Here is a 25,832-nt window from a genome sequence, read left to right as displayed (position 1 = left end):
ATTGACACTCTGAAAGGAAAACAGATACACTCAATATGCTAGTAGGAGTATAGGAGCAATTTGAAATTATCTATTAAAAATTAAAGTGTGCATACCCAGCTCTTCTATTTCCAGATATCTATCATAGAGAACCATTCAAACTGTGTATAAGGAGACTTATGCAAAAATATTTAAAACTTTAGTGTTAGTAATCACATACAAAAAGACAATGTACATTGATTATAAATGACACAAACGTGTGATAGTCATCGAGTAAAAGATTATATAACTCCTAAATGAAATTAAGCAGATGCATATTTATTCATATGAATAATATGCAAAAAACACTACATATTCTATATAAATATATGTATGGATATGCATATGCAGGTGAGTTTTAAAGTCTTAAAGGACACAGATCAAACTCATAATAATGTTATCTTGGAGATAACTGGAGAAGGAACAAAAATTGGACTAAAAAAACACTGTTATTTTAACATATTTTTAAAAAAACAGAATAAAATTATTCTCATATGATTGAGTATTGTTTAAGTTATGAAATATATGGATTGTAAGGTAGACATTGTTTATTCTAAAGTTTTATAGAAGCTCTTCACTTTATGAGTCAATCACATAGAAAGAAAATAATATCTATTCCCAGATTATAATTCACTATCAGGTCAAACTATATGATTATAGGGTTTTTTCCCTAATGAATTTATCTTTTATATGGCATTTCTTTTGTCTCCATTAACTGGATCTAGTTTCATGGAGAATGTTTGTGTATATATAGGTGTGCACGCTGGCACGTGGAATATAGAGAGTCCACAGCAATGGATTTATAATTACATAATTTGATGCTCCTTAGTATACAAGTCGACTGACAATGCATAAATATACATTATACAAAATAAAAGAATGTATATGATAAAAATGTATGAATGATAGCACATAAATTATTTGACAACGTACAACATACATTTTAAATTACGTAACACACTTTAAAGTGCTAGGCTAAATAGTATTTAAGTTTCATCGGTATCAGTGTAAAATTCCTTTAGATATGGTTTTATAGCAATCCAAAAAGAACAGTAATTTAAAAAATATTTTCAGTCCATTAATTCATTATATTTAAATAGACTATCAAAGAAATCATCTGTTCGATAATTAATATGACTTTATTTGAAGTTTAATATGCCTTAGCAGAAGGTTGGAATTGATGAGCTAATATATTTAGTTTCATCCCTAATTTATGTCACTTATGATTTATGTAGCAACCACTTATTTAAAGTGCTATAAGATTATCAAAAATAATTTAAACATCTCTAAGTATACATATTTTAAAAGATAAGTCTACTTTGCTCAATAAATCTTAAAAAATCTAAAAATATTTTCCAACAATATAATCATGATTCACCATCTTTATTAACAATTTTTTATAATTCAATAATATTGTGATTTTATATTCATATATGCTCACTTAACATAAAACAGTTTGTTAATTGTATCAGTACACCAAACATTAATCAACTAATAATTAATTTGGTATAGTGGGCAGTATGTTGAGAATTATAAATAATAAACATGCCACATTTCTTAGCAGATAACGAGGCTTAAATAACTCATAATTATAGACTTAGTCATTTGTCTTAACTAGAATAAATGTCTCTGCATTGCCAGGATTTGACTACATATTACATTTTAATGGCATTATCTGCTGATGTCACTAACCCGTCTGCACTCAACAATTCTCGATATGAACAATGTAATGCAACTTTACTAATGCAGAAAATGTACAATATTCTTGCGTCTTTTCCATAGGCCACCTATTATTAGTACATCTTTTTCAAAAATTATCTTTAACATTATATTTCCTTAGTGCATGATTGTTTTAAAGTCAAAAATTAAAAAAAATAACAGCTATAACTAACCTTATGTAGTATCATTTAGAAATAGATAGGCATATCAAATCATCACTTTGTACACCTTAAACTTATACAATGTTATATGTCAATTATATCTCAACAAAGCTGGACAAAAACTTTAAAAGCTAAAAACTAAAAAGTAGCACCTGAAAATACTAGCTTAGTCAAAAGAGTAGAACATAAAGTCTTATCCTCTACCTACAGCCACAATGGGGTCAGTACAATTTCTGCTTAGAATTCATAATCTATAAAAACAGTGCTTTTATAGTGGAATTTAGCAGGAAATAAAAACAGGTCTCCTACTTTCCATGAGTTCGGGGGACTAATAGAGGGGAACAGTCACATGTACTATACGCAAATAACGTATTCTCATACAATCCTTTTCCTAGAATGCTGGCTTTGTGGATGTTCTACCTATATGCTGTCTGAAGACTTGTGCTTGGTAAAATATGGTATTTTTCCACATCCCTAACATTGTATTATATCATTTTGTTGTAGATAATAAAGGAATTGCTCAGACAACCTCCTCTATTGTATAGAGGCACATGTCTGCACTGTATAAACACTGTAACACTAAGTTCACCAAAATGCTTCATCGCCCAAGAAACCAAGGGAAGTGAAACTTAATATGTTAATAATTTCATATGATACTAATGTTTGGGAAATATGTATTATCCATATAGTTGTATTTAATTATGCAACCAGAAGGTCAAATTTTTACTATCAGGGATAAAATGGCTTTCATACCTCATAATTCTGTAAATTTTGGTCACCATCAGTTCAAATAATTTGAGTACTCATAACATTTCTCAACCAAATAGTAGAAGAGTAAATGATAGAGAACTCATACTACCTTGCAACAAATATTGAACTCTGATGAAAGAAAATAAAATAATATTAATAAGCAACCATAATTTTTGAAAAAGATGAACTAACCAATGGGCTTCCCTTTTATTTTAAAAAAGAACCGTTAATTGGCAGAAAAACAGACACATAGACCAATGGAATAGAGCTGAAAACCTAGAAATAAACCCACATAAATATAGGCAGATAATTTTCAACAAAGAAGCCAAAAACATACACATAATGGAGTAAAGAAAGCCTCTTCAATAAATGGTGCTGGGAAAATTGGAAAGCCATGAGCAAAAGAATGAAACTAAACTGCTATCTGTCACCATGTACAAAAATTAACTCAAAATGGATCAAAGACCTAAACATAAGACCTGAAATAATGAACTGCATTAAAAAAAGCTTAGGTACTAAATTTATGGACCTCGGGTTCAATAGGGATTTTATGAATTTGACCTCAAAGTCAAGGGAAGTAAAAACTGAAATAAATGAATGGGACTATATCAAACTAAAAAGCTTCTGCACAGCAAAAGAAACCGTCAACAAAATAAAGAGGCAACCAACCAAATGGGACAAGATATTTGCAAACAATGCCTCTAATAAGGGGCTAATATCCAAAATACTGGGGGTGCCAAAAAAATGGATACACATGATTTGTATTCATCTTTTGTTATTGGTATATATTGAGTACTACAATTTTAATACAATTTTTTTCTTAAAATGTGTATATGTGTTTTTGGCATCCTCTGTATATAAAGAACCGGTACACTCAACGACAAAAACAAACAAACAATCCAATTAGTAAAAGGGCAGAGGACCTGAACAGACACTTCCCAACAAGACAGAGAAATGGCCAACAGATATATGAAAAAATGCTCAACTTCACTAGCTCTTAGGAAATGCAAATCAAAACCAGAAAAAGATTATCACCTCATACCTGTTAAAATGGCTGTCATTAACAAGACAAACAATAACAAGTGTTGGAGAGGCTGTGGAGAAAAAGGAACACTGCTGGTGGGAATGTAAATTGGTACAGCTGCTAAGGAAAACAGTGAGTTCCCTCAAAAAATTAATAGAATTACCACATGACCTAGCAATCCCCCTCCCGGGTATCTATCTGAAATATCTGAAAATATTTATCTGTAAAGATATATGCACTCCCATCTTCACTGCAGCATTATTTATAGTGGCCAAGACATGGAAACAACCAAAGCGACCTTCGATAGTTGATTGGATAAAGACGATGTAGTGTATATACACAATAGAATACTACTTTGCCATAAGAAAAGATGAAATATTGCCATTTGTGACAAAATGAATGGATCTTGAGATAATTATGCTAAGCGAAAGAAGTCAGACAGAAAAAGTCTAGAACCATATGACTTTACTCATACGTGGGACATGAAACTGAAAGCAACAAAGGAACAAGACAAACAAAGAAACAAAAACTCACAGACACAGACAACAGTTTAGCGATTACCAGAGGGTAAGGGGGGAGGGGGAAGAGTAGGAGAGGGTAAAGGGGGTCAAACATATGATGATGGAAGGAGAACTGATGCTGGATGGTGAGTACACAATGTAATATATATGAGTAGATAATGTATTATAGAAATGCACACTTGAAACCTATATAATTTTACTAACCATTGTCACCCCAATAAATTTAATTTAAATTTAAAAACCATTAAAACAGTAACACCCAGAATTTTTATCAGGTTATGTAGTTAATACATTTTATTATTTCATTTTTATTAAATTTATTTGGGTGACATTGGTTAGCAAAATTATACAGGTTTCAAGTATACAATACCACAATACATTATCTATATATGGCATTGTGTGTTCACCACCCAAAGTCAATTCTCCTTATGTTACCATATATTTGACCCCCTTTACCCTTCTCTACGCCCCTCACCCTTACACTCTGGCAACCACCAAATTGTTGTCTGTGTCTGTGAATTTTCGTTGGTTTGTTGCTTAAATACATTTTGTTCTTCAGTGGCTTTGTTTTTTCTTTTTGTTTTGACAATTGCCATTGTGTTTTCTACCCTTTTTCTCAAAGGATTAAACTGCTATACAAATTGGTCCCTGGCAATGCTAATACCTCACCTGTCTGTTCACAGTTTTATGATGGCTTAAGTCTGTATGTGGTTGAGCATTTGGAATACTCCCCCAAATACTTCCACATGAACAGAATGGACTACAGATAAGAAATGAACCAGTGGATATATTTTAGGATGTCTCTCAAACAAATGTGCAAACAGAGATGATCAAAGGCGCTTATATTTGCCAAACTGCACTTGACCAGTAGGAGCTAACACTGAAATGTTGCTTTGCGTGTCAGGTTAGCTGACCCAGGCAAAAGTAGCTCTCTCTCGTGGTGCTTGGCACAATGTAGGCAATTAATAAACGCTAATTTCTCTTCCTTTACTACCATGGTTAATGGTCACTGTACAACACAACAACTCATAAGTCCTCTTGAATCTTGCCCCCCGCCCCTACCACACACACACAAAAGAGCCAGATGCTGCCCCTTGATTTCTAGGCTGTCTGCCATCCAGACTTTCCTCCCAGGTTCCATTTCCACTTGCTCAGGGCCCTCTCAACCCGCTGCAAAGGTCTCAGCCAAATGTGCTTTTCCCCACCAGCTGCTCCTTTCCTTTGTTCATCTTCCAGGCCACTGCAAGCTGCTTTCTGATGGCTCATTTTCTTTTTTTGCCTATGCAGACTAATCACTGACAGCTGCAAGCTAATGAACCCCTCCAGGTGTCCCCCTTAGGTTAAACTGTGGCATGATCAGGACACAAGATGGTAGGAATATCTAAGAAATGTCATCCATTATTTTGACTCAATTTCTGTCCATTCTGGACTCATTTTACAGAGCTTTGCAAAATTCAGGTCCCCACCACATACAAAAATGAGCAGAAGACATCGTTTTAAACTGATTAAGAGAAGGAATCAGTTTTGTTTCAGAAACTTGCTTGAGACTTGAGAGTTTGATCAAACTCTGCTAATGCCTAAATGACCTTTTCTTATTAACATAGTTTAGACTATAGTTTTGCTTACACGTTTCCTAAAAACAAAAAAAATAAAACAAAACAAAAAAAAATTCCCAATGGAAACTCCTGTTTTGGCAATTTATTTCTTGAAATCTAGCACTATGCTTAGGCTTGCCAAAAAAATGAAGTATATAATTAGAGTTCCTAAGCCTGATTTTCTTAGTAAGGAAATCAACTTATAAGTAAGAATGAATTTTTAATATAAAAACATAATACCATCTATCTCTGGTTCTGTATTAGCACTTCCCTAATGTCCACAGCTAAACATAGTGCCTAACATATAGCAGGTTCTTAATAAATATTTTCTGAGTGAATGAATGAGTGAATGAAAAGACTACCTACAATCCTCAAACATTGCTTCGAGATCTCAGGTCTTCCAGGACATTCCTGATTTCAAAAGTCCCAATAAGTGCAATGTAGTGGCAAGCAAATTATATCTCCCAGATTACCTCTGTCTTCAGAAATGCTGAGTACACAATCTTTCAGTTTTTGGAAAATAGTGAATGTAATAGTAGCAGTTTAGAGTATGAATTTTTCAGCTGGATTGACTTGAGTCTGAATCCCTGCCTGACTTGCCACATGCTCTATGGCTTAGGTATGTTACTTAATATCATAACCCTCCATTTTCTGTTTGGTAAAATGAGAGTTTTTCAATCGTATGTTGCTATACCACATAAACAAATACAAAATGTAGTGGATTCAAATCCCCATTCATTGCTTTATAATTTGTGGGAAGCAACTGGGCTAGTGTCAGATAGGTGAGCCTTCTGGTGGTCTCACCTGGGTCACTCATATGGCTGTGGTCTAGCGTGTCATCTGGGGTCATAGAATCTAAGAGAGCTTCACTCACATGTTGGGTTGGGGTTGGCTGTCAAGTAGGGGCCTCCATCCTCCTCCATGTGGCCTTTTATCCTCCTATTGGCTACTTTTACTTGTCATCTTAGAGCATCATCCCAATGGACAAGACAGGAAGCTTTAGGGTGTCTGAAGGCCTTGCCTCCAACACTTCCACAAAGTCATGTCTCTCCATTCTCTTGGGCAAAGAAATTCACAGAAACCAGTGGCGAAGAAAGACATCTATCTATGGGAGGGGTGACAAAGTCACAGGGCAAATGGTACATGTGTCCAGGGAAGGGAAGATATCGCTCCACCCTGCAAATGATCACTAGAAGAAGTAATCAGTTGGTTAGGTATCTGAATATTAAATAAGGTTTTAAAGGGGCGATAAATGATATTTTTTTATTAGTCTTTTGTAAATATGACTCTCTTTTCCATTTTTTCACTCATTTTCAGTAATGTCTTCTGGCCAAAATAAGGCATTGGGAATAACATTTAATATTTTGATTCTGATTTTCTAAGCGGTTTCTTTAACCATTGAGCTTCTTACCCTTATACTAAATAATACCTATTTGATTGAATCGAATCAAGATTCATTGGATACTATGTCTAGCTTATGACTCATTCTTCAAAACTGCCTTACTTAAAGTCAATGACAGATTCAAAAACATAGCCTGTGGATTTGTGAGAGAGACAAAAAAGGAGGTGAATTTTAGGGATAAACACATCCAGGACAACTTTTTTTATTTTCAAATTTCATGGTTAGAGTTTAAGGAGCTTTCAGGGAAGGAAGGCCAGAGTTGGAGTTTCACAAATCTAGACATTGGAGATGTGTTGTGATTTCTGAGCTTTCTAAGTCCAAGGAATATAAGAAAAGATGACTAGAAGGATTGCCAAGGATTCTAGGCAGCTGTGCGGAGATATAATGAAAAGAAGCATGGGCTGAGTAGTTTTTCCTACTTTTACTCCAGTCCAGGGTTGGCAAACTTTTTCTGTAAAAAGCGAGATGATAAATATTTTAGGCTCTGGGGGGACGTGGGGTTTCTTTTGGAACTATAGAAATCTGTTGTAGTGTCAGAAAGCAGCCATGGACCATAGGTAAACAAATGGGCTTGGGGTTGCAATAAAACTTTATTTACGAAAACAGGCAGTAAGCAGGATTTGGCCAACTGGTCATGGTTTGCTGATCCCTGATCTGATCAATTATAAACACATAACTTCAGCACTGCTTCAGTTCTGTAAAAGCCTTGCAAGGACACAGCATCTCAGCTTAGAAATGGCTTTGCCTGCAGCATCTCAAAGTAGTGCAGCAAATAGAAGAATATTGTTTAATACATTATTCTCAATAAAAGTGTACATGAAAAAGGGAATATACCAGTGAATGCAGTAAATACTAGCATAGTGAAATGTGAGTACATTGTTCCATTACAATCATGAGTGTTTTGCCAAGACTAAAAGTAGGTAAGCTGATGCTATGGAAAGAATATAGACATTGAATGAATTGGGCACCTGTTTCTCCCACTTTCTAACTCTATGACCTTAGAATACATAGTTTTATCTATAATCCATTCATTCATTTACTTGATAATTATATATCTAATAAACTCATAGTTAAATTTTATGGACAACTCATTAGGGATGGAAATGAGAATAATCTAATTTAACCTTCCTACTACCTATGAGATATATACAATTTGTATCTCGATTTTACAGGCACAGAGAGGTTAGGTAACATGTCTGACGTTACTCACTAGTGAGATACAGATGACATCATGCAACTAAGCCCTTCTCTTATCCACACTTGACTACTCACAGAATACTCACTACTGCAGTTCTCCCCTAGAGACAATGAGAATACAATTATCACTAAAACCTGTCCCCGCTGCCTGGGAGCTACTTCCCTTCTCTGCATCTCAGCATTTGTACTGTTAGATGGAGTTAATGACCTGTCACACCTGGGCTTGATGTGATGATGAGGTGGCATTCCGTACACCAAATAGCTGGCTCCCAAGTAGTCCTCACTCAAAAGTTTCCTTCAGTTCAACTTCAATTTGGTGTCAAGGTTTGTAGTCACCACTAGTTTCTAAATAGAATAATATAATTCCATGCACAAACATAGATGAGCTGGTATTGGACACGTGATGGTAAGAATTGCCTAGGAACATTTATTTGCTTTATGTTTAGGTAATTCCTGATTACAGGTGTTATTTACTTTTATTTTTTGGCTTATTTGCTAAAGCATTTATAGGAAGAATGAAAACATTTGAATAGTTGCTGAAATTAATATTATGAAGACTGAGAACCCAAAATCTTAATCCATCAGAATTATTCTCAGAGCTCAATAACTGTCACTGCTTATTTGCAGTCTACTCTCACTTTCTATCTAATATGTTTTTATCTTTACACAAAGTTACTGCTGAGGTGTGGTCTTATCAGGCATCACAGAGGCCAGTATAAGAATGTAGCAGCAAAAGATAATAAAAATAATAATAATAATTACTGAAGTGGAATCTTTGTAAAAATAAAAACTCCTGTAAATGCATACTTATCAAATTTTAAGATTATGGAAATTCATCAAATTTTAAGATTAAGATTATGATGATAATGCATAAAGTATATTTTTTGAATATAAAATGATAGGTTTCTCAAGAAAGGAAAACTGCACTATGAAAATTCTAAAAATACATTTAAAAATATAAAGCTTTAGGTCAATTTGCTGGACTATGCTTACTTAGAGATTCCCGTCCTTCATCTTCTCCCCTCCATGACTAACCAACCAAAGGAAATAGATGAATAAAAGAGAATAATTTTTGAATGCATAAATTAGCCCAAATATTCAGTGGTCAGAGAGCGTGAGAGGACAGAACATAGAATGAGAGCTGTGAGCAGAAGCTGAAGTCAAGATGGGTCACAGATATATTCAATAGAAATATAGTCACTGTACATACCTTAAGGGGGCCTGGCATATTCTGCCAAGAGAGAGGCACTGCAGTGCACCCTTACCCAGGACAGGAGGCAGACACAGAGCTAGGTGCATCTACAAAGTGGAGATTTTCCACAAACCATGCTCTGCATTTTGAATGGAGATGGGAGGAAATCTGCCCTCCAGCCTAGGCAAACAGAAAGTTGCTTGACTTCTGCCCAATCCATGAGGGGACACAAGAGTCTCCTATGAGAAACCAGAACCCCAGACCTGAGCCAACCGAAGTGGATAGTCCAAACACTGTCCTCTACAGCACAGAGTTCAAGAACTTCTCTTCCCTGAGCCACAAAGATAACATGAGGATTAATCCAGAATAGTTAGTATCTCTGGGACTCCAGCAAACAAACCCAAAAGATGCAGGATAGAATAAGAAAGTTTAACAAATATCTAATTAGTATTCCAGAAAATAAAGAATAGAGAGAATGGAGAAGAGATATGATATGAAAAGATAATATCTAAAAATCTTCTAGAAAAAAAAAAAGCACGAGTGTCATGCAAAAATGAATCCCTAGCAGGAAAAAAAAAAAAAAAAAAAGAAATATATAAAGATTCATGCCTGGATATATTATAATAAGACCATAAAACAGAAAAGTCAAATGGTAAATCTTAAAAACTACAGGAAAAAATAACACGAAAAACATGGCTATGTTGAAAAATAAAGCAAAACTATTACAGTTATACACATAGGAGCATTGTCATTAGCAATAATAGATTCCAAAACATAATAGAATAATTTCAAATTTGAGGGAAAATAAATATCAACTAATAATTCTATACTCTGTCAAGCTTTTAATAAAAAATAAAATAAAGACATTTTTAGAAAAGTACATAAGAGACAGGGATATTTGACCAGGGACCAAATCAAGATGGCACAATTAATCTATGTTATGATTATTTAACAAGCGCTAAAGTAAAAATGTAACTCTCAAAACAGTATTACCATTATTAGACCTCACAAAACTATTTGTCTCAGAGGTTAGACAGATTACATGAATGTAAGAAATGCTGGATATAAGGCAAGTGGGGAAAATGAGACATACAGTAAATAGGAGTATTCATGCTTCACTTTAACATACTCGTATTTTACAAAGTTTTAAAACGATGGGTAGGCACACGCATACACAAGAGCATGCATCCTGCATGCAGCACACAGCTGCAAGATCTACTACAAGTTAAAGATCAATCCTTTCTTCTGACTTTACTTCACCTTCCTTTCTTATTTTATTTTGACATCTCTGAGGGCTACTTGGTTATATTTACTTACATTGTTATACTTTAGCACCTGTATGCCTGGCATAGAGCAAATGTATGCACAGTTAATGTTTGTTGAATACATTATTTATGAATATGTTTCATTTTTTCTACTTGTGAGAATCATCTCATATATTTTAGAAATTCTCATATTCTCATGAAAATGGGAATACATCTCACTTTTTGCTTATTACCTACAAATAACTATGATCAAAAATAATTTTTATAATGGCAATTGTGGTAGTTCCTGTTATTTTTGCTTTACGAGTGGCAGCTCATATTTACTAGGTATTTGCGACTTATTTTAGTATACTTACTTTAATTTTATTTGGCATACTTACCTTAATATAGTCAGTATGTTTTCGAATCTTTAGCATAGTTTTCTCTTACTATCCCTGAATCTCAAGGTTTGGGAGTGAGGGGCAGAGGAGAATAGAGGGAGAGACAGGGCAGGGACTCCTTGGGTGCACAGTTCAGCACCTGCTCAGGGTGGACACCATTTCCTTCCTCACAGCTTAGTGCGGCTCAGGTTAGAACAGGTTTTCAAAAGCTGGAGAGCTTTGTCCCCAGAGGAGAAGGCCCTGCACCTCAAGTCAGCACAGTTTCCCTAAGCAGGGTTCCCGGGTTAGAACATGCAGCTCAGGAGAGGTACCAGCCGGCCTTCCTCTGGCCTCACTGGCCTTGAGAGAAAAGCTGTGTTAAGGCTTTCCTAAATGACATTATTCCTTTTGGCTCCAACTGATTAGTTAGTAAATTTAATTCAATTAATTTTAGTTAAAGTGTCTATGGAGTTATGTTTCACTGCCTGACATTTGCAGCAAGAAGAGTTTCCTTGACTATTCATACAAGACTTCTAGGCTAGTTGGTTCACATTTGCTTCATATATCGGAAGTAACGTGGAAGTCACTTAATTTTAAATGAACAATATATTTAAAGGCTAGAGTTGTATTTTAATTTTATTAAAATTTTCAATCACGAAGTTTCCACAGAATGACGATTTTAAAAAAGCAATAGATCTAATGTAAAAGTCTCCTAAGCAAGATCAACCAGTCCTCAAGTAGATAATGAGCTCACTGAGAGTTAGAAAAGACATCACAGGAAGTACATACAGGAAGCTTTGCTTCTACTCGGGCACTTAGGATCTCAATGAGCTAACTGGGAAGACAAGGGTAGCACATACATACATGCACACACGTGCACACACAGACACAGGCACACACACCTGACAGTGGGAAACAAATAGAAGGAAGCATTAATTTTCAAGCACAAATCTTGGTGTCACAGTTCAGACAGAAGAGAGACAAACGTGGCTGGTACAGCGGGGGAGGCTACTTGAAAACTGGCCCCAGAAGGCAAGTCATATATTGATAGGAAAAGGAGAGAGGGATTCAAGGAAGAATAGGGAGAAGTAATTCAAGGAGAAGAGAATTGAACTACTGAAGTTCAGAAGAATACAGAATACAGGATGGCCTATACTTGTTTTTTATTTCAATATTTATGCATATCAAAAAAGAATACCTTAACTTATACTTTTAAAAGTCACACAATGAGGGCAGGACTATGAATTCTTATAATATTTTGAGAAATAAAGTGCCAGTTATGTTAAACACTATTACGTTAAAAATGAGCATACATTTTGACCTAGAAATTGTTCTAGGACTCTATTATAAAGAATACTCACACACATGCACAGGATATACCAGGGGTGCCAAAAAAATGTATACGTATGACTTGTGTTCATCTTTTGTTATTGGTGTATATTGAGTATTACAGTTTTAATACAGTGTTTTCCTTTCTTAAAATGTGTAGACATTTTTTTGGCACCCTCTGTATATGTATGTGTGCATGAGTGTGTGTATTCAATTACATATTGAACACACAATATTTTCATTGTAGTAAAACATTGAAAATCACTTAAACGTATGTTGGTAGGCAGTGAAAAGCATTTTATTAAATATCATGAAACTGATAAAGATGAAAGGATGAAGAAAGGAAAAGAGAGAAAGGGAGGTAATTATATATGGCAGAATTTACTTCTTTCATTAAATCTCATGTTATTTGAAGTATTATTTTCATAATCTATACATATTTAAAATATAACTATAAATATATTAATTTGTTTGAAACTATCAGATATTTCCAATGAGTATTGTCTTCTATGTATAATATAAAAAAAAAAATCATCACTTTATGCCCTCAAAATCTACTTTTAAAATTCCTTCTTTCATTGCCTGATGAAAAGTCACTCTAGCAAGCTGCCTTTTCTAATCCATTCAAGACCTCCTGAACATCTGCTAGACACTAGACAAGTGGGTATCCTCTTTTTAAAATCACATCTGCAATTTCTATCTTTAAACTCTCTTTCTTCCTAATATTCTGAATAATATCTGTATACCTAATTTAGGTTTAAATAAGTCTGTGATACTGTCTGAGAATCCAATAAAACCTTAAGACATAGAAATCTTCAAGTACACACTTTTGCAGGCAACCTAAGGGCATTTGCTGATGCCTGGACTCTGGGATAAACCCCTGCATTTGACACTAACAACTATTCCTCTTGTTGAAGCTTCCTGAGCTTGTCCTCCAGTTAACGAAAATATGTCAGGTTTTCCTTGTACCATGATAAAGGAATTTCTTCAGAGAGCAAGTATAGAATTATCACACATTAAAGTAAGCACTTTTGTTGAATACCATTGCCCTAGTTCTCTCTTCTATGTGTGTTTTCATAAAAATCAATAAGTAATTCCAGCAGCAAGGTTAAACATAAGGATTAATGCAGGGAAAACAACTCTTCAGTGCTTTTCCACAAAGTACCACAAATCTCAATTACATATTTTACAAATTAGTCTTTACTGTGGCTCTTTTGCAACTGCAATAAAAATATACATTCTGCATTAAATCAGTTATAAATACATAATATTTTTTATTCATTTGTAAAGTTTTCATCTGATATTATATACAGCAGCATGAAATATTATTTAACATCATTTAAATCTGATGAATCAATTTTTAGCAGGATCATTAACAAAGTTCAATTTATATTCTATTAGGATCTGGATAGAAGTAATTTTCTTTCATCACATTTTATGTCCATATTTAATATCAGATGCAATACGAGACAAATTATAAAAATAATAAATGCCAATAGGAAAACACACACACACACACACACACACACACACACACACACACACACACACACAAACATAAGGAGGAATTTTAAAGTAAAGCAAAGCCTGTATTAAAACTGAAACATTAGACTGTGTAGGTGGATTCACTGTCGATCCTATTTTGGCAAAATACGGGGGTAGTTTCAAACATAGAACACTCCCAGTGATGAAAATAACCATTGATGTTATTTCTCATCAATATTTAATAAAACTGATTTATGACTCACACAGGGAGCTGAGTCTGGAGCTTGTAGCCAATATCACCCAAAATCACACAAGGAAAATACCACAAAAGTAAATAGCTAAAATATATTTCCTCTTGGAAAAAATACCAGTCCCAAATTTCAATGCCCATAATAGCCTTCTTCAGAAGTGACTTAGGAATATATGAGTACCTGGCAGGCTACAGTCTACTTTAACTTTTTCACTTTCTTGAAAGGCCCAATTAATTTATGGGTGCCAGAAAAAATTTACAAAGATTATAAGTGATGAACTGTAGTTTTTATACCTGATACTTTAAGGAGGGCATGTAAGGAAAGCTTTATGATTTTTTGTGTAAAGACTGATAAGGTAAATACTCATTATGTCATATCTCTAAATAAAGAAATTAATACATATTTTCAAAACCACCTTAAATAAGATTCTTGGCTAATTTCTGGTATTTAGAAAGCAAACTTAAATATTTATCTCAAAGGAAAAAAGAAGGTAAATTCAAATACATAGGAGAAGTTAATGCATGTTGCTATAAATTACACACAGTAAACACATGTAACATAATGGAATTTTGAATTTAATTTAAATAAGTGAGAACCTGACTGCAATATACCAAATAACATAATTTTTGTTGCTTTCAACATTCTGTCCCACAACTCTAGCCAATATATCTATCATCACATTTTGTATCAAAAGCATATTTACTCATTTTTTTGCTGCCATTGCCTCTAATCCCTGCCCAAATGTCCATAGCTCAATAAATGTATCTTGTAAAACCACGTTGCCTCTCAGGTATATATTTTTAATATTTAGATTCTTACATACAACTAACATATATCATGCACCAACTCTCTGTGCGAAGGGCTAGCTTCAAAGGCAGAGAGCAGCCTTGAGTGGCCCTCACCTTGTAGCAGACATCACGCATCCTTCTGCCCTACAGACTTGGAAACAAGAGGAGGAGGCAAGACGTCTGGTGGAGGACATGTCTCTTCCTCTATCCTAATGAGACTCTATAATATTGCAGCTGTCCTGATAAACCACATGGAATGGTGGTTACTTGTGCAGATTTCATGGACAGGGCAGAATGTAGCAGAGAACACAGGCTTTGGCCTCAGCACACGGGCAGCAAGACTTGGCTCCCAACTGTGGCCAGTATGTAGCTTTGGGCAAATCAATTCTTTCTCATCTCATTCTCCTCACTCATCAATTGGGGATAATGACACCTTATGGGTTTATTTTGAGAATGAAAATCACAATGGATTGAAAACCTTTTGCCTGGTGCCAGATACATAATAAGCAATCGATAAAGGACATCAGTAGTTGACATAAGTAATGACAGTAATTACAATAATAAAGACTGTTGGACAATTAGTCACCATAAGAACATAGTGTTTGTTATTACCTGCTTTATCTTTGATTATTGTACACAAAGACTAGGGAAAATGGTGCACTATATACAGTCCGTGTAGCAGTAAAAGCATGTATAATAAATGTCTTCTATTAGTTATTTTCAGAATGTCCTGTTTATAGGTTGGTCTTGCTTATGGGCTTCCTTTATTTGATATAAATTTTTTCCATCAGGTTTAGCGTATCATGGATTTTTTTAAATTGGGCTTTTGTCTTTTGTTCTTATGATTCAGAGGACCAATAACAAAAATATGCCTGAGATCTATTTAGTACCTATTTAGTAACTTCCCAGGGTGCGTTTTAGCATTAAATGACATTAATTGGGTTGTTCTATTGAAATGGAACATTTTTTTTTTCCTGACTGTACAACGGATGGAGAGTTCAAACCATCACCTGAATAGCTTTGTACTCATCTCCTGTACCCAATTTCTTACCTTCTTTTGAAAGATCATGGCAAGTTAATTGCCAGTTTAATGGCATTTGCTGTGATTTCCTTCCCATGTGTGATAGATTTGTTGTTGCTATTTTTCTAACTGTCATATCCCACCTATTTGCATAGTTATCTTCACCAGCATCTTACTGTAGGTGAGCGACGCTAACCTTCTACTACAAAATCAAAAATATAACTAAGCTTTGCAATGTACTTTTGGAGTTTTCTTCTTTAACACTGATCTGAAATGTAAAAAGGTTTGAGGGAGACAGTAAATTATAGTGGGCATCTGAGAATCATGAGAGATGAGTTCAGCCTTGAATCTGCGTGAAGTTCTCTGGAACGCTGACCTTACTTGTGTTGATGTTCAGTTTCCTCGTCTGTAAAACTGTGTGAGTAACCCACATGACTGTCTTATCTTTCCCAACTCAAAATTCCTCTAATTTCATGTTCAGGACGATTACAAAAAATTGCAATGTCTCCTCTTTTATGTCTCTGATCGTATGTCCCACATATTGATAAGCATATTGGTAACACAGAGAAAAGGAGTGTCTGAAAGTGGGGTGAGTACTCAGAAAATGGAAGTAAGACAAATTTTCTAAATAGGTTAGTTGATGTGATGCTTTTGTTGTTGTTTCACATCCATAGTGAGATTTTTGGGCATCGTTTGCCCCCCAGACCTTTTCACTGTGTGCTTACTATCCACCTCCTCACACTCTCACTTTGATCACAGAATCTACATGTCTGCTAAACAGATTTTGCAATCTTCAAATGTGTCCTTTCGATAAGGTATATTCCTCAGTGTGCCTGGAACATGAGGGGTGTGTGATGTCTTAAAGGCATAGGCTAACATCTTGGAGAGGATGTGTTAGTTGAGGGTCCTTAAGAGTGAGCTGTCGGGAAGGCACCTTAAAATAAAGATGGAGAGATATTTAAATGGAAGGGAGAGGGACAGAGAAGCAACCAGCACCTCAGTCACGATTTGACACAGAGATTTAGGGGAGGAGAGGAAATAATCCACTGAATGCTGGAGGCCATGCAGAAAACAGCCTGGCTGTGGCTTTTGTTCAGTGTCCCAACCGGTGCTTTTCTTAGGTCTGTGAAGGGAACACCTGTTGAAAGGCTGCTAAAGATAGGGCATGGCTCAAATCCATGGGCCACAAATCCAAATGGATAGGAATAAATAAAATTACATGTGTGAGGCTTAATTAAACTGTAGAAAATTCAGTGGCACAGGTTAAATATTGATACGATTCAAAAGATTCTAAAGGGATTCTAAAGAGGCACATAAAGCACAAGAGTGATAGTTCTGAGAGTGGCAAGGAAGGCATAACTGATTAATGAAGATCAAACAGCACCAAATATTGGCCCTCTCGAAATCTATAGATTGATTAGAATGAAATGGAATTTGGGATATTAGTTTATAGGGGCATAATGCAAGGTTAAGAACACGCTGTCCCCAGCCCTTATGTTCTTCCCCTTTGCTGTAAGATCCTGAACAATTTGATAGCAAATTGTTGCAAACAAAAGAGAATACTATCAGACATGAGTGTGTTAATCTGAAACCATCGATGTCCTGCCCTTCATTATAAAAATTGTCATTTTCCTTAAATAACACAGCGATGCTTTCATATTTTGCCACTGTATCTCTAATTTGTAGCTCATTCTGTGTTTTGCTGTGTGCTAGCTGTGTTTGCTGTAAGTGTAGTTTCCCAGTTACTTCTCGCATCAACCCTGTAATTCAGGTCTATCTCTTACCCATTTCACAGATGAGGACACTGAGGCACGAGAGAATAATTACTTCCCCAAGGTCATGACACTCGTATATAATACAGCCATGATCCAAACCAGAGCCATTATTTTGAGTTCTGAATTGTTTCTAAAGTAATTTTTGACTTTGTAATGCATTCTCATGGCAAGTATACATATACCTCCATTATATGACTGATATAATGTATAAAAATGATACTTGTTTTTACTGTTAAGTATAAATGTTAAGGGCATCAACATCATTACACTACCTCCCCTGTTTATCTTCTCCTCTCTTCTATGCAATAATTTGTAATATTTACATCACATTCAGTAAATCCTTCAGTTGTATCCACTGTGTTCTTATAGTGAATAGATATTAGAAACTAGGCTCATGACCGGTCATTTCGGATTAGCTGAATGACTTCAAGATTTCATGGGAAATAAAATCATAGAGTTCTTGCCTCTTCAAAAATAATCAAAAACGAGTTTGACACATTCTTTCCCTAAGGACTTTGTAAGCATTGTGTCATTATATCTTGGAGTTAATACTGATGTGAAATTTCAGCTATATCTCAGCATTGATTGTTTTATGTTGATTTACTGAGACAAGTTGTACCCTTTTAGTATATATTAATCTATTCAGTTCTTCTTTTTCTGCAATTTTGTTTGAGTTCTACATCTTGAATATTTCTTCAGTTTTAAATGCATTTAAAGGTACATTTTTCTAGATATGGCCCTGATATTTTTTAGTATTACTCACCTTTGATATCAGTTTTCAGAGGACCAGATATTTGTCACTGTTTCATGTAGAGGAGGGGCGAGGTAATGTTATGGGATAGAAATGAAGCTTTTTATAAGATAAGTGAGCATGTGTATGCATCAATGTTACTTTAATCCAGTGACTTACAACTCTTCATGCACATTAGAATCACCTGGAGAACTTTTTAAAGCCATCTATCCCTTGGATCACTCTAAAATTTTGATTTCACTGGCCTAGGAATCGTGTTTGGGAATTGGTGAGTTTTACAAGACTCCCAGGTCATCCTAAGCTGTAGCCAGATTTGCAAACCTTGAGTCTTTCCCTCATCCTAGTCAATACGGACCCTCATAACGGACTGTCTGTCCTCTTCTCTATCTCTCCACCAACTGCTTGCAGAAATAAGGGCTTCTTCTTTGTGATGCCACATGGAGTCTCAGAAAGCTCCCCTTGTCAGCTCCATACTGGTTCCCTGACTCAGGCAGAGGGCTGCTCTGCACCTCTGGGCACATGTGTTATATTAAAATGTCAGTATTTCACTGGCTGTCTCAGACTCTTAGTAGCCAGAATCCTTTCAGGAAGTTTTCTGTTAGACACCTGGCGCTCCGATGTGGTTTACAATTACAGGTTTGACAGAGTCCTTAAATATAGAAATTGCATTTCTGTTTCTCAGTCTCCACCACGTTTGGATGATTTTGAAGGTGCAAAAGTGTCTTTACACTGCAATCTTACAATAGGGGCTCTTTATAATATTTTTCTACTTAATGACTCTGGCTTTTAATTAATAGATTTTAAAAACTGAGATTTTCAACATCATCACCATCGGTACTAAATTTTAATTAGAAATAAAGCTACTTATAAACAAAGTTTTATAAATGAGTTCAAATTCACTCTATTGCATGATAATTTGATTAGTAAGAAAGTGAAATGTGCTCCTTTTTAATTAATCATGATTATTTACATATAAGGTACATAGACCAAATTTATATGCACAATTAGGCACCTAATTATGGTTTAAAGAAATTCAACTGCATGCAGAAAGAGATGGTCACATATGTCTAATAAAATAATTTCTTTTCCTCATTTTGGAGGACACACTATCTTTTTTTTCCATAAGAACTTTAAAAATAATCTCCTAATATACTACAGTTTGTGTATTTACAGAGATACACAATATCAGGAAGTAGTTATCAATTTCAATATAAACTACAGTGACCATTTTAAATTTTTTTGATGATAGTACAAAGTCAACACTTCATTATCTAACCATTAGTCATACACTGATATTGAATTCTTTCATCATTTGAGAAAAAGAAGCAAACAAATCAAATTAAGTTTGTATAGAAAGGGAAGTTATGAGGAATAGTGAATACTGCTAACAAAAACAGACAAAATCAGAGAAAAGAACAACAAGGAAACAACTCACGTCTCTAGTATGGCTCTATATCCTAACCCAAACATGACTTGTTACCAGTGAATTCAAAAGCACATATACTTTGTTCAGTCCATTAGTAAATATTTATAGAGAGCTCCCTAGGGGCCAGACATTGAGCTAGACCCTGGAGACATGAAGATGAAAAGACGTGTTTCCTGTTTTCAAGTCGCTTAAATCCTTGAAAGAGAGATGTACAAATAAACAGTAGAGCCTACAGTAAGACTATTGCCTGAGTAGAGGCCTACTGCCCCCAGGGCAATTCCCTCTTAGAATTGGGCTTCTCAAGCCAATGCACTGTGTAAGAAGAATTTCTCTTTCAAAGAGGGATTATACCCTGCATTAGTTGAAGCCATTGTAAGTCACAGCAAAGAAAGATGAATCAACTTAAATATAATGCAGCACTTTGAGTTTAGGCTGCATTTAAACTGGTCAGGGTATGATTTGATTTTACATTGTGTAAGGGCAGCTTAACACCTGAATGCTGGCCATTCTCCATCCAGACATGGGTAACCCTGTTAGGCCCTAAAAGAAAGAGCTGCAGGGTCTGACAAGCCATGCATTCTAGTTGTGTCCCAGATGTCAGGACTCCTGGAACTTGTTGCACACAGTGTACCAAATCTATGTATTTTGTGTCCCATACCATATCTGTGATTTCCTGCTCACCCCTGAAAGGCACTGATACAACCCATAACAGGCCTCTGTACTTTTGAGATGGGGAAGGATGTAAGATTGGTTCCAAAGCCAGATAAGTTTAAGAGAATACAGCAAATTGAAAAGCTTTATATCTCTGGCTTCTAATTCTTTGTATCATTGGCAAAAGAGATGAAAGAATACTCATCTAACTACCAAGCTAGAAATCCACTGTGAAGTTATATTAAAATATAAGAGTAAAAATTTAGGGATATTATTTGCAGAATTCCCTTCTTAAAAAAAGATTATTTGTGTTTTTCAGCCCAATTTCAGTATTATTTTCTGTCCAAAGGCTGTCAGCCTTGTCGTTTAGTTCATATATCAGGGAAGTACTCCTCAGTCAACGCAAGACCTTCACATGTTTTTTCTGAAATCTAATACTTAGCCAGAGTTCATTTTGCCATCCTGCATAGTACCATCCAGGAGCTGCTGTGACAAAGAAGGCCAGGTAGGAAGAGATTTATCAGCCACTTTTTCTGATGTGTGAAGGTCGATTGGCTGAGTTTGTACCAGTTCCTATCTGGGATTGACAGGGGCAGATGCTTTCTTCCCTGGCTATGAAATCCCCCATCGTACTGCGGGCGCACTGAGATGTGAAACCACATCAAAAGTCAGGACGTTGAGCTGACTTCCAAAAGAGCATGAGTATGATCCTGTTATACATTGATTTTTCTTTTAGGCCTGGGCACAAGTGTCTACAATTCTCTTAAATGCACCTGGGCCTTGACACTTTAAGCAAAAATTAATTGTTTTTATTTTCAAATGATGTTGGTAACAATTCTGTTATCGATGTAATGCCTCCCCCCCTCCCCCGCATCAGATATTGAAGCCCTAACCCCCAGTGCGATGGTATTAGGAGGTGGGGTCTTTGGGAGGTGATTTTGTTTAGGTGAGGTCATGAGGGTGAGGGTCTCATGATGGGATTAGTGTCCATATATTCGAGGATCAGAGAGCTTTCTCTCTCTCCCTCTCTCTCTCTCACACACACACATACACACACAGACACATCCTATCCATGTGAGGACACAGCAAGAAGACAGTTGTCTGCAAGCTTGGGAGAGGGCCCTCACCAGAACTCAACCATGCCAGCACCCTGATCTTGTACTTCCAGCCTCCAGACTGGTGAGAAACAAATGTATGGTATTTTCACCACCCCGTCTATGGTATTTTGTTATGGCAGCCTGAGCTAAGGCAAATTCTCAAAGCATAGAAAAAAAAAAAACGTTTTGAATCCTATGCTTTTTTGCTTCAATAATGAACTATGTTCAACATGCACACCACTGTAATAAATTCAATATCAACTAAATGGCAGATACTAAGTTCTTTCAGTATGTGTTTAAATGGGACATTTCAGGATTTACTAGGACAAGTCACAAATAAATCTATACATTTGAGCACATCATATTAATATACTAGCATCTATTAGATTGTTGATACACATTCATTAAGTACTTGATTAGCTATCTTTTGTTTTGGGATTAGTTCACTTCTTATGCACTCATCAATGCCTAGTATTCCAGTTATTTAAAACTTACCTTGACTACTAGAGTATAGCTCAATGTGGAAGGAAACCATGCCTTGTTTATCTTTGAGGCAACAACCCCTGAACCTTGCTCAACAAACAAATACTTTTAAATGCTATAATTAAGAATCAAAATAATCTAAAATGAGAGCTATTTAAGTATCTACAGACATTACTGAAAATGCATAAACACAGACTGTATATGATAGACTCTAAGGTAGACTATATTATGACACAGGTATATAATTAAAATTTGCAGTTACGTTTCTTAAATACTAGAGCTAATCTTATCATAATACATCCGTCACACAACTATCATCTCCATTTCAAAAACATTGTAATATAGAAACTGAAAATGTGTTTTACCAGTAAGACAGACCTATCTCATTAAAGCCACTGTAGCCCAGCTCTTGCCTGCTAAGTCCCAGATCTTCAAGGTCCATGCATTTAAATCCTGGTGGGCACTGGTAGCCTTCTTCTAGCTCTGGTGAGCAGTGTGTATCTGGGATAGCTAAACTATTCCAGGTTACATTTCTGTGAACAACACACGAAAGAGTTAAACAATTTCAACAGTTGTAAATATTGATTAAAATGAATGATGTAACCAGTTTTCATTAATAACTGCTGCATATGAGCACAGCTTTAAGATTCGTGTTTTATAAATGATATTCATACTATTAATGACATATTAGACATTCTCAAATGATACCTGATCCAGCTCCACAATAGGTCTTTATAAGAATATAATTACTTCTATTCTTTTGTCTTTCAAGAGCAAAGACCACATAAGTAAAAGAAGAAATTTTCCTATATATTTGCAAGGAATATTAACTTGTCTGAGCATTGCTTGTTAGTCACAAAATCCTTATCCTACTCTGGACACAAATTTTACTTCTCTACTTCTAAGCAATATTAAATGATGGCAGTCATTTGCCATATGGTACAAATACTATGAGTCTTATAAATGACCGTAGGCCTTCTGTTGTTTTGGCAGATGTGCAGTTTAGAAAGAAAACCAGACAAATAAGGTGAGATTGAAAGAGCTAAAAGTATCACATTGGAAAGAGAGATTATGGGGTGATTTAGTAATAGCTCCAGGAATATTAAGGTTTTTATAGGTTGGTGGTGATAATAACCCGTTTTTTCATCTTTCTGGAGAACAAGGAGGAGATTAAGTTGATGTAGAAGGATTTAGGTATGTAATAGATTTCTTAGTAGCAGGTACAAGTAATCACTGGAATGGTGATTGTGGAATCTCATTCTGAGTTGACCTTAAAAATGGGTCGCAATCAGCTGCTATCTGAGGCTATTCACATGGATTGTGTAGAGGCCAAAGCTTAGGCTAGATGATTTTATAAGCCTTCTAAACCCCTGATTTTATTATAAGCCATTTCCCTTGTATCAGTGCTTCTAGGCATTTTCTAAATGGGACCAGCCTTAGGACAGTCTCAGTTCCCTCAGCTTATGGCCAAATTGAGGCAGACTTGTTGGGTTACATTTCTATTATTTAATACCTTCTTATATTCAACTGGCTGCTATGATATGCTTTGTCTGGAGTCTGACACATAACTCTCTGCAGTCTCTTAGCTGCTTGAGGCCACCATACATACACATATTCAGTTTTACACACAACACACACATCCATGCCTGGAGATACCTTGCCCAGTTCTGTCTCAGTCATAAACAAAACTCTAAAAGCCTCACCCACATCTCAGACACCCTATGTTTATTCCTTCAGAATTCTGTTAGCTGCAAGAAAGAAATTTGTCTACACATCTCAAGGAATAAGTGTTTGAATAACTGTTCCCCCCAGTTACACTTTCAGCAGGTCCTTTGGACTCCACATGCAAAACCCATGGGAAAGACTCACATTGTGGAAACTACCACTTGGTTGTGTCAGAAAGATATGACTTTAGGCAGACACATTACTTATTTCTCCTCATTTCCCATTTTTACATGTAGGCCAAGTGATCCATCTTTGCTTAAGTCTAATCTGATTCTGTTTCTGATGTGGTACCCACACATTAGAACAAACTGGTAAGGATACTGGGCTTCAGAGTTTCAGAGTAAAGCTTTCTGGGTTTGATCCCAAACTCTGTCATTTACTGGTCGTGTAACTTGATTAAAGTGCTAAACTTTTCTAAGCTCAGTTTCCTCACCTATAATATAGGGAGAGTAATCAAATAAAGCGAAGCGTGTGTGAAGATTAAGAAAAATAAACCAAGTAATGCACTCAGCATAGTACCTAGCATGCTGCAAGTGCTCAGTAAATGCTTATTATAAATAACCATTACTCATTACAACAATAAAATGTAGCATACATCCTGGCATGTAAAACACAACAATAAATAATTGTCAAAAGAATAGAAGGAATTTTGGCATGTGATACTGAAAGCATTTCATTCACAGAATTGTGCAGCTGAAAGAAAGTTGCACCTAATTCTTCATTTATACTTGAGAAAGATGAGGTAAAGTTCAGAGAGGGAAACGATTACTAGACAATCAAAATTAATTTTTTTATTTCCAATATTTGAAAAAGACAATAGCAGCAATGTCTGAGAAAATTCTCTGTTTACATGAAAAAGTTTCCAAAGAACATCATTTCAACAGCTATTTGGATAGGAAATTGGACTCCAGAACTAATCTGCTGGGTGTGAATTTTAGCTCAGTCACTTGTTACATCTATGACTTCGCCCATCTGTGCCTCAGTTTCTTCATCTGTGAGAAAGTAGGAAAATGCCTACCTCTTAGGGCTGTGGTGAAAAGGTAATGATTTACATCTGTAAAGTTCTGAAAACAGGTACTTAGACAATAAGCGCTAGTTGTTACCTATTATTATTGATAGTTTGAAATTGGTAGACTGCCTAGATTAAGACACTAGCCCTGGTGTGTACTGACTCAGTTTCCACATTTTTGAAGTGGGGACAGCAATTGTACCTATGATGTAGTGGTGTTTTAATGATTAAATGAGCTAATGTACAACTCTCAGAATATTGCTGGGAATAAGTTAATCACTCAGTGATGGTTAACTATTCTGATTATGTTTTCATTAATTTATAAATATCAGAGTACTTTTTCCTTCTTGATTCCTTTTGTTTTTTCTTTCATATTAACACCAATTCTCATTCTAAGCACAACTTTCATCAGCACAGATATTATTTTGAAATCTTTTGGCTTCAGAGGCAGCAGATGTGAAACACATTATTTTTGCCAACATCAAGCTATTGGCAAATGCTTTTTACAGATGCATTTATTTAATGATTAATTGCTCTGGAACACGTGTATTTAAAACCATATAATAGCCCTTTTTAAAATTGAAATGAACGTTGAGAGTTTCAGGATATATACTTATTTATCTTAGCTTCATTTTCTCAGTTAACAAAAATCTTCTAGATTTTATTTTTATCTGTTATTATTATTTCTTTATTCATTTTCCCTTAAATATTCATGACAGAACAAGAAGCTCTCTGGAATTAGGCAGAATTCTTGCTCCAACCAGCCAAATCCTAAATATAGGCAATGATTCTCACAGTCATAATAAATATCCACTCGCGTTTAAGTGGGTTTCAAAAC

General features: G+C 35.4%; 1 protein-coding gene across 5 annotated transcripts in view; it reads right to left on the bottom strand.

The window, feature by feature from the left end:
- Window positions 1–25,832, bottom strand: part of NALCN (sodium leak channel, non-selective) — a 294,980-nt gene that overhangs the window by 218,321 nt on the left and 50,827 nt on the right. For all 5 annotated transcript variants that reach the window (XM_074329501.2, XM_074329500.2, XM_074329499.2 and 2 more), the window contains one exon: window positions 22,639–22,793. In XM_074329501.2, the coding sequence (XP_074185602.1) occupies window positions 22,639–22,793 (155 nt within the window). The remainder of the gene's footprint in view (window positions 1–22,638; window positions 22,794–25,832) is intronic.

The sequence above is a fragment of the Rhinolophus sinicus genome, chromosome 16, assembly GCF_057876585.1.
Source record: "Rhinolophus sinicus isolate RSI-liver-muscle chromosome 16, RSI-T2T, whole genome shotgun sequence".
Taxonomy (NCBI): domain Eukaryota; kingdom Metazoa; phylum Chordata; class Mammalia; order Chiroptera; family Rhinolophidae; genus Rhinolophus; species Rhinolophus sinicus.
This window is presented reverse-complemented; position numbering and strand designations above follow the sequence as displayed.